The 12,079-nt window shown below is 35.6% G+C and overlaps 1 protein-coding gene across 4 annotated transcripts in view; it reads left to right on the top strand.

Annotated features, from left to right (window-relative positions):
* The window catches only part of EIF3E (eukaryotic translation initiation factor 3 subunit E), a 43,503-nt gene that overhangs the window by 17,013 nt on the left and 14,411 nt on the right, over positions 1-12,079 (top strand). For 3 of the 4 annotated variants that reach the window (XR_007509769.1, XR_007509766.1, XR_007509765.1), the window contains exons 9-13: positions 1,428-1,529; positions 2,543-2,652; positions 8,190-8,292; positions 8,542-8,676; positions 9,796-9,912. Coding sequence is in view for 1 of the 4 variants with exons in the window: in XM_049830305.1 (XP_049686262.1) it covers positions 1,428-1,529; positions 2,543-2,652; positions 8,190-8,292; positions 8,542-8,676; positions 9,796-9,834 (489 nt within the window). In the remaining 3 variants the exon portion in view is untranslated. Of the gene's footprint in view, positions 1-1,427; positions 1,530-2,542; positions 2,653-8,189; positions 8,293-8,541; positions 8,677-9,795; positions 9,964-12,079 lie in introns of those variants that run through there. The other variant, XM_049830305.1, reaches the window with a different exon arrangement.

Genomic DNA, 12,079 nt, shown 5'->3' with positions numbered 1-12,079 from the left:
CTATTATATCCACTTCAAGCACTGATGTAACTACCTAGGCAAAGCACAATCAATGCAAAGATCAAATTTTAAGGATACCTTAATCTGGTTTTAAGCATTGGTGTTCACAAAAGAAGTAGCGTAAGAAGCTATAAACTAGTTGAAGTGTTAGGACTCAACTTTTTTCTTAAGCTAAAACCTGATTTTAGTATTGAACTTCTGATGTAATATGAGCTTCTAATATTTGAAGTAATATTTTACAACTTTTTTGCTTTTGTTTTATCTTGTACAATTGATATGAATACAAAAAAGATCACTAGGGTGTTCCTTTTGAAAATACCAAATCTGGCTTTGGTTTTCAAATATCTGATAAGAGATTTATTTCTTAGTACTCTTCTACTCTTCTACTTCTACTAAATTAAATCATGAAGTGGTAGAGGTTTTGTAGATTTGAAAGTGGTTCAGACAGGATAACTAGTGACTCTTCTACATAGGAAAAATAGAACATTGAATGAAGTGATTTGTCAGATGTCCTATGGTAGGCTGATTGCTCTACTAGCAATTAGAGATTGCTAATACTTTGCAGTTTGTTGTTCACCTCTTAAATTTAAAAGGTGATTGATCCAAGGCTGTTTCACATAATGAATGTTAATTATGTGGTTAACAAGTACAATTCTGATGTTAAAAAAGCAAACAACCAAAAAAACCCAAACCCTTTACCTATAGCACTGAATTTTAAACATAAATAATGAGACTGTAAATAGAGTTTTTTGGGGAAGGAAAAATAACTTTGATCCAGAAAAAAACTATCTCTTAGTAATTCCCTTAATCTGCTGGGTTTTTTGTGTGTGCTAAAGCAAATATTGACAGATACTGAGTTTTAAAATGTGCATTAGAGACGTAGCAGATGATGTTTAGTTATGTCTTAATTTACACAGAAGTATACAGATCTAGTGTTGTTCCTGCCTTGTAGTTAAAGTTGAGTAATTCCTGTAATGCCAAAATAAATTCAAGCATTTTAAATAGAGAAAGTAACATTATTTGTGTTAGATATGTTGTCAGTGTAAATTGAATGATCATTCAATTTGAAGCATGAAGGATTTGGTGTTGGACTAGTCTTTGAAATCAGAATTTAGGAAGAATATCTGTTTTATCAAATTTTAAGAAATTTGGAGTTTGATACAGAACCAGCTTTAGTCTCTGACATCTTTCTAACCCAAAGACTGCAGCACTAAATGCTGATGGTAAAGCTGCATTTCTGGTTGTTTAACCATACTATTGTGGGGGGGAAGAGTGCATTTATTCAGCTTTTATAGGATGAATTTAAATTTTATTTATGATGGTGTATGGACTTGTTTCCAGTATTAAATTTTGTTTGAAGAATATAAGGAATGCTCAAGTGATCCTGTGGCCTTGATTTCTAATGTTGTTCCTAATATTTTTGACAGGAGTCCTACACATACAGGGATCCTATCACAGAGTTTGTGGAATGCTTGTATGTTAATTTCGATTTTGATGGGGCACAGAAGAAGCTGAGAGAGTGTGAAACAGTAAGGTTTACTAGATTTATAAGACTTTTCTTTCTTTAAAGATGTCTAAAAATTAACAATGGCCAGCTAATTTGTTTGAAGTGGTATTTTGATTCCATTGCCAATGTTATCAGATGAGCTTTAATTCACAGGTGGTGGGGGGAGGTGTTTTGTTTTTTTTTTCTTTTTGACAACTCGTTTTGTAACACTTAAACAGGACTTACAGGTAAAGATATAGCTTTAAAATTATATTTAGAGCAGTTCTAGAACAAGTGAGTAGGAATCATGCATTTGGCTGAGCTTCAGCTTTTCCATTAGTGTTTGAAAAGTGCTTGAAGAAGAGCTTGGATCTGCCTTTTGTTGTGAAAGATACTGCATCCTGAAACTAATGGTGAAAAGTAATGTGAAATAACATTAGGATATTAAATACGTATTCTTCGAAAAATTTTAGTTAATCTGCTATGAACAGTTAAAGATACCTAAGACTCGGGTTAACAACTGTAAAACTATTTCTAATAGCTGAACCAATTCTTACAATCTCTGGTTTGGCTTTCCTTTCATTAGTATTAGTCACCTAATTGGGTAAATCAGAAGGCTTATAATAATCTTCACTGCATAGGGGTGGTGGTCCTGTAATCTGAACTTTGTAGGCACACTTGCACTAAGTAAGCTGGTTTGCATGGTAAGGAGATGCTGATAAAATTGCAGCGTGAGAGAAGAATCCTACAGTATGAGGGGGGGGAGTTAAATTTTGTGTGTTGGAGGGATCCTCGGTAGAATTATGACAGCAGTAGACCTTGTTCTCTTCCTGAGTCTGACCTCAGTGATCATGTTAGCATGCAATTTTAATCTGGCAAGCTGCGGAACGGTGAAAAATTGTGCTAAATCTGTAGCTGCTTCGCCACATCTTGGAGCACATAAAGAACTGGTTTTAGATGGATTGTTCACTGATCTTGCTTTATTTGACAGTGTCTGTCAGTAAATTACTACTTCTGTGTTTGTTCTCAGAGTTCACTTTTTCCTTACACTTGCAGGTGCTCGTGAATGATTTCTTCTTAGTGGCATGCCTTGAGGACTTCATTGAGAATGCCCGTCTCTTTATATTTGAGACTTTTTGTCGCATCCATCAATGTATCAGCATTGGGTAAGATAACGTCTTAATACTGCAATTCAGAAAAATCAGTCACAGATGACAATGTGAACAAACAGTGTAAACTTTAGTAGTAAAATATTCAATAATCAGATGAAATTAAAATCATTAACTAAAACTCAATTGGATAGTTGTCATTCTAGTTTTAGATAAGCTCTCATGGGATATACTTAAATTACAAAATTCATATTTTGAACATGAATTCTTATGGTTAACTTTAAAACAACCTCTCTCTATTACCCATAGCCCCCCCCAAACAAACAGTGCTTTCAAGCTAAAACTTTGTAATGGTGTCAAGTTAGATCTCTATAGGATTTAATGAGAACTTAGATACCCAGTGTCACCTAAGCCCAGGTTTCTTAATTTGGAGCACAATTCCACATATATTGATATAGAGTGGTAATATTAAGTAAATAGGAATTGCAAATACAGCAATTGCTTAAATTTATTTATATTTGTTAAATATAAATACCCATGTCTGTCATATAGGGATGTTCTTCGAAAATTTAGAACTGTTGCTTTTTTCATTAAATAGAAACAATAGATCTTATTTCTTGTGGCACAAAGTGAGTGATCTGGCTGTAAGAACATGATGTTCTTATTAGCAAGGATGTCTGTTTACTTAAATTAGTTTTGTAAAAGACTTTTTCAAATGGATCAGCTCTCATGCCTCTATTGTAGAAACTAAGCAGGAAGATGTTATGCATGCTTGAGATCCCTTTCCATTTGGCCTTTGCCCTCATTCCTCATATTTCCATATTCCTTAAATTAAAAATAAAAAAAAGTGGAGTGAAAAACTCTGAATGCTATAAAAATCTCAATGGTGGAGAACAGTGCAGAGATCCTTGAGACAGCAGAAACCAAAGCTGTTACATTGATCAAGTTCAACAGAGTCTTGTTACCAGCTTGCATCCAGAGCATATGTGTGTGTCTGATCCTCTGAGGAAGTGATTTAATGGTGCTTGATTTCAAAAGAAAAGGACTTGAGTGAAAATTGTCTTAAGAGTTTTGCAAGCTTATTGAAAGGATTACTTTTTTCATGGATAGGTCTAGTTGAAGAAAGGACAAAGATTCTTATTACTTTTAATGTCCCTTCACTCTGAGACACACTTGTCTTCAATGCATTTGGAAAATGATATTCTTTTTTATCCTTTGTATCAGCTTAAAATAGTGAATTTGATGTAAAAGGCAAATGGTGAATCTGAGCATTTTAATCAGCTGTGGTGTTTTAAGCATAGTCATAGTAGTAAACTGAACTAGATGTTGTGAACAAAACTTCCATACTTGGATTCTTTTTTTATAAGGAGGCTAATACTTTGTCTAAAATCACTTTAAGCGGAGTACTGCACATTTAGGGATTTTGAGTAAGTATTTGGAAGAAAAAAATGTAAGTGAAGTTCTCTTAGGGATAGGTTTCTGGGGAATATGAAACCCCATAGTGTCTATTTCCTATAAATGATTTTTAGTACTATGAATACTGCACGTATTCAAGCACAAGTTTTCAATGAAACTAGATGTTTAAGCTTTTTTAACTAAAGACTAGATGCCATTCTGAGAAGTCTGCTTCTCTGATCTGGCTCCAATCAATGTGCAGGGAGTCCAGATGCTTCAAGTCTCTCTGTCAAAAGATACTGATAAACTGTGGGTAACATACCAGTGATTCATTACAGCAAAAATAGGAAGCTTTACTTAACAAATCAAGGTCTATGGTAAGTGGTTGACATTTATTTAGTGTTTATTACTTATTTTAAAATATTTTTTGTGCTGTATGTGGTATTCCAACTTCTATGGTAGAAAATACTGTTGTTGGCTCTCCTTCTGTAAGTAATTCATAAATATAGGTAGCAGTGGCAATTTTATAAGCATTATGGTGTGTTCCGAGGCAAGTGATAAACTGAGTTGAGAAATATTTCAGATTAACATGGATATTCCTACAGTGTATCACCTCAGGTAATTGCACATGGAATCAATCATCAGTAATGAGATTCTTTTCAGTAGGTTGTGTTTTAAATGATAGATGTAAGCCTTAAATTTCCACACAAGCTGTAATAATCATTAGATTTGGGCTTATTAAGTAGGATGCATAAGTATTTCTTAGTGCATTTCAGCCTTGGTTTTGAAGAAATTAGCCAGTCAAAATGCTTTTAATTAAAAGTTTGACTGAGGCGTAGTTCTTGTATTTCTTTGTCCACAAATGATTTCCACTGCTATTCCTGGAGTTGAAAACTAGTTGGTTGTACCACAGTTCTTGATAAGTACTGTTTAACTATTCAGAACAAATTTGAAAACAATTAGTAGGAAATCTGCTATTCCTTATGTTAAATGGAAAATAGATGGCTCATTTTAATGTTTTTTTAACTACTTCTGTTAGGCAGCTGACATTTTTCCAAAGGACATAGTTGCTTTATTAGTTGTAATTTAAAATTTTTACATCTCAAATCATCCTGCAATTAGTTTACTGTTTGAAATATTATGTTTAATAAGGAGTAATAGGTGAAACTAATTCAGAATGTGTTTTGGTTAGTTTATGCCTGTATTTAATTAAAGAGCTGAATATGCTTCATTCTTCTTTTCCATATATTTTTCTTTGGTGCATAGTACAAGATAGGCTTGTTTATATATGAAGATGTGTGGAATTCAGTAAACTTGCCTTTTAAGCAAAGGAAAACTTAAATCATGACCCAAATAAGTGAATCTCCTTATAAAACAGAGGGACATAAATAATCTAAACTATTTTTGAAAATGCTGTTGGGAAACTACCCTTTGAAATGACCTGTAACTTGAAATACTAGACAGTATTCCTTAAATAGAAATAAAATTATTTCATTATAATTCACTGATATTTATTGGATTATAGTAGCGGTCTTTATAAACAATAGTAATCTAAAATACAACTTCTCTTGCTTCCATTCTTTAGTATTAATGGTGTTAATATGTATTTGTAAATCTGAATGTGTCACGGATACTAGAACTGTTAAACATGTATGGGGGCTAAGCTGTAGCTTGCATCACTAAAGAGTATTAGATACCTATTTTAACAGTACAATAGGAGAATAGTGGTGTTTGTTACATAATTGTAATCAGGATAGATCTTCAGTGCGTTTGCTCTGGAAGGATGGAAAATGCTTTTTTGGCCATCTGTGTTGCTTTACCAGGCAAGTACCTCCTCTGTGTTATATATGTCCAGGCACTTTGGGTGGTGCTGGCTCTTTGTTTGCAAGGAGACCATAAAATGGAACCCTGTTGCCACAAATGCTGAAATAAAGTCATCTTTTGTGTCAAAATATGGTAAAGTTTTAGGTTTTTAATACAGGTATCTTTATTTTAGTGGAATAGAGTTGTTAATTGATAACGTCACTTATATTAAAACTTTAAATCCATGTAAATATCAAAGCTACAAGTTGAGATAAGATAGGTTTTTGTATCCCTTTTTATCCTGTTATTTTCATTCTACGATTTGTAAGTTCTTCAAATGCATGTGCAGCAAAAATACCTGTACAGAGGTGTGCTATTTCTGTCATGTAGCTGCATATATGCTATATGTCTGTTCATATAACATGTTTTAATTTTAAAAAAGCCCACCTCTGAAGATGCTGACCTAGTAAAATTTAGACATAATAGGAAAAAGTAGAATTATCTCCTAGGTTATATAAAGCACCAGCAGTTTTCTGGCTTGGAATGACTCTTTAGAAGTCTGTGCCCTCTTCCCCTCCAAGGACACAGGGACTTTAGGTTAACCAAAAAGGTCCTGTAGGTTGGAAGGGACCTCTGGAAGTCAGCTGGTTCAATCCTGTGCAGCCAATTAAAACTGAGCAGGACCCACTGCAATGTTCCATTATGCCTCCAAGGCCTTGTCTAGTTGATTCTTGACTATCTCCAAGGATAGAGGTTCCATGCTTTAATCCCCAAAATAGGTTGCTTAATCCCTAGTGTAGTGGCAATAGCCATTCTTGTGGTCATCTGGAGGAGCTGTTATTCTATCTGAATACCATTGATGCTTTTAAAAGAGAAATACAAGAATTCCTCTAACACGTGTGCACCTCAGCATGTGTTCTTTCAGTTTGAAATTTCTTTAGTTTCAGGTCAGGTACTTAACATCACTGATTCAGAGGTAGTAAAGCAATTTGTAGCTTCTTCCTGTTGAAATATCTGTCTTACTCTGCCTAGGTGACTGATAATTCCACAAAAATTCACATCCCTGATGTCTATTCTCTTAACTTGTCTGCCTTAACTCTCCATAATTGCTAATTCAACCACAGATTAACAGTTCTAGTGGAACAGTAGCTACTGTGGTTGGAATTTACTTACCCTTTCTTTGCCAAACTCCAGATGCTTTGTTGCTTGTTTGCTGTGTCCTTTCACTCCAGTGAGTTCAGTGTAAGTCCAGTATCTTAAGTTACTTTGGTTTTTTCTGTTCACCTCACTTCATGTTTGTTTGTGACAAAAAAATAAAATTTACTTTTATAGTGGGGAGAAGGGTGAGAGATCAAGAACATATAGGAGAGAAGACTGTAAAGAAGACTATATAGATAGTCTAGCTAGATAGATGAGGTAATAATTGACATTTTATAAATTATTTGCTGGACACTAATAATTGTCGAGAGGGAAATCGTTCTTTCAGGTGGAGAAAAATATGTTTAAGCAAGGTCCTGTAAAATAGTGGGAAATTGACCTCTTGTGCAACTCAGTGTAGCCAGCTGCCTCTTTGGTCATGTGTGTAGCCCTTAACTCATGTTTGTTACCTTAGTCTGAAAGCTGATGGAAGACTGAGAGTTACAAATATCCTGTATGAGCCAACTGCCAGCAGGAAGCTAAAGGAGCTGGCTGGAAAGCCACAGGAAACACCGTCAAAAGGAATTATTCCTGGACAAGAGTGCCTGTTTCATTAAGAATTTTCCTTTCCCTGTCGTCCCCCACCATCCCTCCTTGAAACTGCAAGAAGTTTGAGCATAGTGTATCTGTCGCATTGTCTATACCAAACTCTATTGCAGGGTGAAGTTTATTGCTAAATGAGCTACTGAGAGACACTTTGCTGGACTAATTAGTCTAAACTTCTATGACTGCTGGCTGGATTTAAATAAGAATAAAAGCAATTCAATTATTCTCTTTATAATTATGATTGCTGCTTTATGTTGTGTTGAGATTACTTAATTGACAGTTTTCCAAAGAATATTCATGTAGACAAGGTTTAACAGGAATATATAAAAATCATGCAGGTCAAGATTTAAGTGTAAGGTGATGTAGTTCAGAAGGACTAACTATATACTTTCAGAACATGAATTCCTTATTCGCAATGTGCCAGTGTAAAGCAGTGGGGGTGGGAGATGTGCAGGAGTGCATGTATGTAAGCTTTAATGTCATTTCAGTCAAATGAAGGTATGCTTCCTAGATATGTAGTATTTATTGAATACAAGTCTTGGGCTGTGCCACATTTTGTGTTGATCTAACTTGTATTGCACAGTCCCTAGTCGTGTTTACCAACATCAGGGGTGTTCTGTTTCACCTTTTGATTAAGTCTGTTATCTTTTTAGTATGTTGGCAGATAAACTAAACATGACTCCTGAAGAAGCAGAAAGATGGATTGTCAATCTAATTCGAAATGCACGATTAGATGCCAAACTGGATTCAAAGCTGGTAAGAGTGTATAGATTGATCCAAGTGAATTTGTTGCGTTTTTCATTAAATTTATTTTGCCTTATTCAGGAACAGTGAATTCTAATTTCTGCTGTTTTTTTTTCTTTGCCCATGAAGTGTAGTGGACTGCACTTAACTCTTTTTTGATTCTGTGTGTAAGATGATTTGTGAAAGCTCTGAAAGCAGAGCATTAAAGCCATGTGTGTTCTGAGTGATTGTTAAATTTGCTGTATCTTTCCTGTGCTTTAGGGCCATGTAGTCATGGGCAACAATGCAGTCTCACCTTATCAACAAGTGATTGAAAAGACCAAAAGCCTGTCTTTTCGTAGTCAAATGTTGGCTATGAACATTGAGAAGAAGTTGAATCAGAGCGGTAGATCTGAGGTTGGTACAAGTTACATTGTCCTGAATTCCTGCTATCTTTTTGTGTGATATAGTTAAGTATACTTCTTAACCCATTCGTTGATTCATCAGACGTACCTACTTCTGGCACTGCATATTAAATTGAAAAGGTTTATTTTCTTATAGCGAGCTTTAGACAGTGATTCTTGTTTTCTTCTCGCCTCTCTTCTCATCACTAGGTATTCCTTTTTTTGTTGCATAACTAGGTGTGTTTCTGTGATCATTTGATTCTCTACTTCCTTTAAATGGTCTCCTTCATGCCTGAAAAGGGCTGGTTTTGAAGGGTGATATTTATAAAAGTAGTTATATTACCTTTTTCAAGTGGGTTGTACTTTAAAAGTATCTGTACGTGTATATATAGTATTGAGAGAAGAATGAATGATGCTTAAGACAGCAACATGAAGGAGTTGTGCAAAACCTGACTGTTAAACCTGTTTCATGAAATACTAGAGAATATAATTAGGTCAGCCAGAGGTTTGATTAGAACTAGTGAAAATACGGAGGTTCGCAAGATCATCTGGTTTTGGCTCTGTCCGCTTCACAATATGGGAAGCTTTGAGGGAGAAGAACAGTGTAAGGTAGATGAGTGTGAGGTCCACGAAGGACCTGGCCATACATACTTAAAACAAAAAAAAAACCACCAACAAAACCAAACATTAAAAGAACTTACAAAATATTAAAAATTTGATTGGGCTTCCTCACTGCTTGGCTGAAGTATTGATGAAAGTTGGACAAGCAGTGGTGGATTAGTTCATTCCATTAGAGGGAAGTCATGTGAAACTTAATGTGATACTATTTTCTTTAAAAAAATATAGCTGCCAAATTACTTTTATATTTATTTTGGAATCTTCTAGAACTTTTCCTTTTTGAAACTACTAGGTTGGGGGACTCAGGGTGTAAAACTTAATTACAGCATGTTTTTCTGCTATATCAACACTTGCTTTAAACTTAAAGGGTATCCTTCACTAATTAGCTATTCCTACTATCTGAGCCATATGTTAGTATTACATTTTTTTAATAATTTCTCATAAATTTCAGTAACCAACAGATAATACAGTAATTTTTTTCTACTGAGCCTTATTTATTTATTTTATTCTTTAGGCACCTAACTGGGCTACTCAGGACTCTGGCTTCTACTGAAACACTTCTGCAAAGTGGGGAAAAACCAGGTTTCATTTGACTAAAAAGCACATAAATATGTAACTTTTTTGAGAAAAGGTAATTATGTGTTCCATCTAACATTATTTGAATAAAATTGGCTAATTTTAACAGTCTGTGCATCTCTAATTTAAATAGCTAGATACTTAATTTTATGTTTTATAGGGACTTTTTAGCATCTCACAGTTTGCAAAATTTAAAATGTCAATTCTGTTAGATTTGTTTGTACTAAAGGATGCTATTGCTCTGAGCTGTCTGAATTTGGAAGTGGGGAACTATAGTTACTTATCTACTGCAAATGTCAGACAAAAACTAAAAGCGGATGGTACAAACAAATGGTTCCCCACTGAACATTTGGCCAAACCAAAATCTTTTTCTTCACTTCCATGTTTTTGTTTGTCACAGAAGAAGCTTGGTAGACTGAATGCATGTGTAGCTTACGCCTTTTACGAAACCTAACATAACTATTTGGGTAGACTTGTGTTCATCCTTCAGAATTTTTCCTGTTCTAAATCTCATTTTTAAGCTTGCCCAGTCTTGGAAACTTTCTGGAGTAGAGCTTTTTTGTTTCAGGGGGTAAAAAGTCTTTCAAAGGGTCTGACTAATGAGCTGGGTATGGTTTAAAGCTTTTATTTTGAAATCTGAAGTTCTCAAGATTCACGATGCAAACATGAAGCAACAAAACCCTGTGTTGTTCAACTATTGTAATTTGAAGGGTTTTGTTTTAAAGTTTCTGAGTTTTTTCAGCCAATGTTTCACACTTCCCTGGGTTTCCTTGGCACCTTTGCACTACAGAATGTGTTATAGCACCTCTAAGCCAGAAAACCCAAGATCCTTGTTAGGGTTCTGTGAAGTACAGTGACTGATCAGTGAGGTGAATGTGAATATTGGAAAAGAAGAGACACTATCTCTGCATACAGTCTTGCATTTAAGGTTGAGGGGAAAATTTAATGACTCACCTTCACCTTATTCCAACTGCATACCTTTTTCCCCTCTTTGTTCCACAAGTTCTGGAACTCGTCTACATGTGGACAATTGTTTTAACTTGTCAACCCTCCTGCTTACTGTCTGTAATTACATGTTGGCTGGGAAACAGTCACAGGAACTGATTTGTCCATGAAGATGGCAGGTGTCTTTCTTTAGAAGTGATTTTCAAGGCAGGCTTTTCTCTTTACTCTCCCCTGTCTAATCCTGTCTGATGTACTGTACCAAACTAGGGGGGAGAAGCAGTTCATGTGCTGGAGGGCAGGGTTGCAATTCAGGGGAACTGCAGCAGGCTGGAAGAAGAATTGGCTCATGGGAACATCTTGAAGTTCAGCAAAGTGAAGTGTTAAGTCCTGCATCTGGGATGGAATAGTGTCATGTAGCAGTGCAGGCAGGGGCCATGAACTAAATGGAAAGCAACTTTCCAGAAAAGGACTTGGGGTTATGGTGGACAGCAAGGTGAACACAAGTCAGTGGGTGTCCTTGTGGAAAGAGACATGCCTATAGCAGAACCATAGTGTCCTGACTGGGTGTTATTAGCAAAGAGTGGAACCAGCAGGTTTAGGGAAGTGATTATTCCCCTTGGAAGAACGCTGTTGGAGTACTGTGACCAACTTTGGGCTTCCTGATACAAGGCAGACAGTTAACTTCTGCAGCAAGTGCAGTGGGGAGGAAACCAAAATGGTGAGGATGTAAGAATGTGACATAAAAGGAGAAACTGAGAAAGCTTAGTAATGTTCAGCCTTAAGAAAAGAAGGCTAAGGCCAGATTTTGATGTCATCAGTCCCTTCAATGGGAGGATTCACAGCAAGGCTGGTCTTGAAGGTGCATGAGGCCAGGATGAGTAGCAACACAAATTGGAGCATGGGGAAATTCCAATTAGATTTAAGGGGAGTGAGAAAGATTATTATTTTTTACCATGATGATGATCAAGCATTGGAACCAGTCATCCAGAGAGGTTATGGAAATCTTCACCTTGTAGATGTTCAACTTGGTAAGTACCTGACCATCCTGATAGACTTAGACCTGCTTTGAGCAGGGAGTTGGACTAAATAACCTCCAGAGGTCCTTTCCAGTCTAAATTATTTTATGATTTAATGTGTTATATTTAGGTATATGCATACTAATAACTTATTTTGAAACATACTTTAATACAGTAATGGAAGTTTCCAGCAGATGATTTAATCTAACTTAGTGTGCTGCAGTCTACTCCTATAATGCTTACAGTTGTAAGAATGGCGGT

The sequence above is a fragment of the Accipiter gentilis genome, chromosome 2 (genome assembly GCF_929443795.1).
Source record: "Accipiter gentilis chromosome 2, bAccGen1.1, whole genome shotgun sequence".
Lineage (NCBI taxonomy): Eukaryota > Metazoa > Chordata > Aves > Accipitriformes > Accipitridae > Astur > Astur gentilis.
This window is presented reverse-complemented; position numbering and strand designations above follow the sequence as displayed.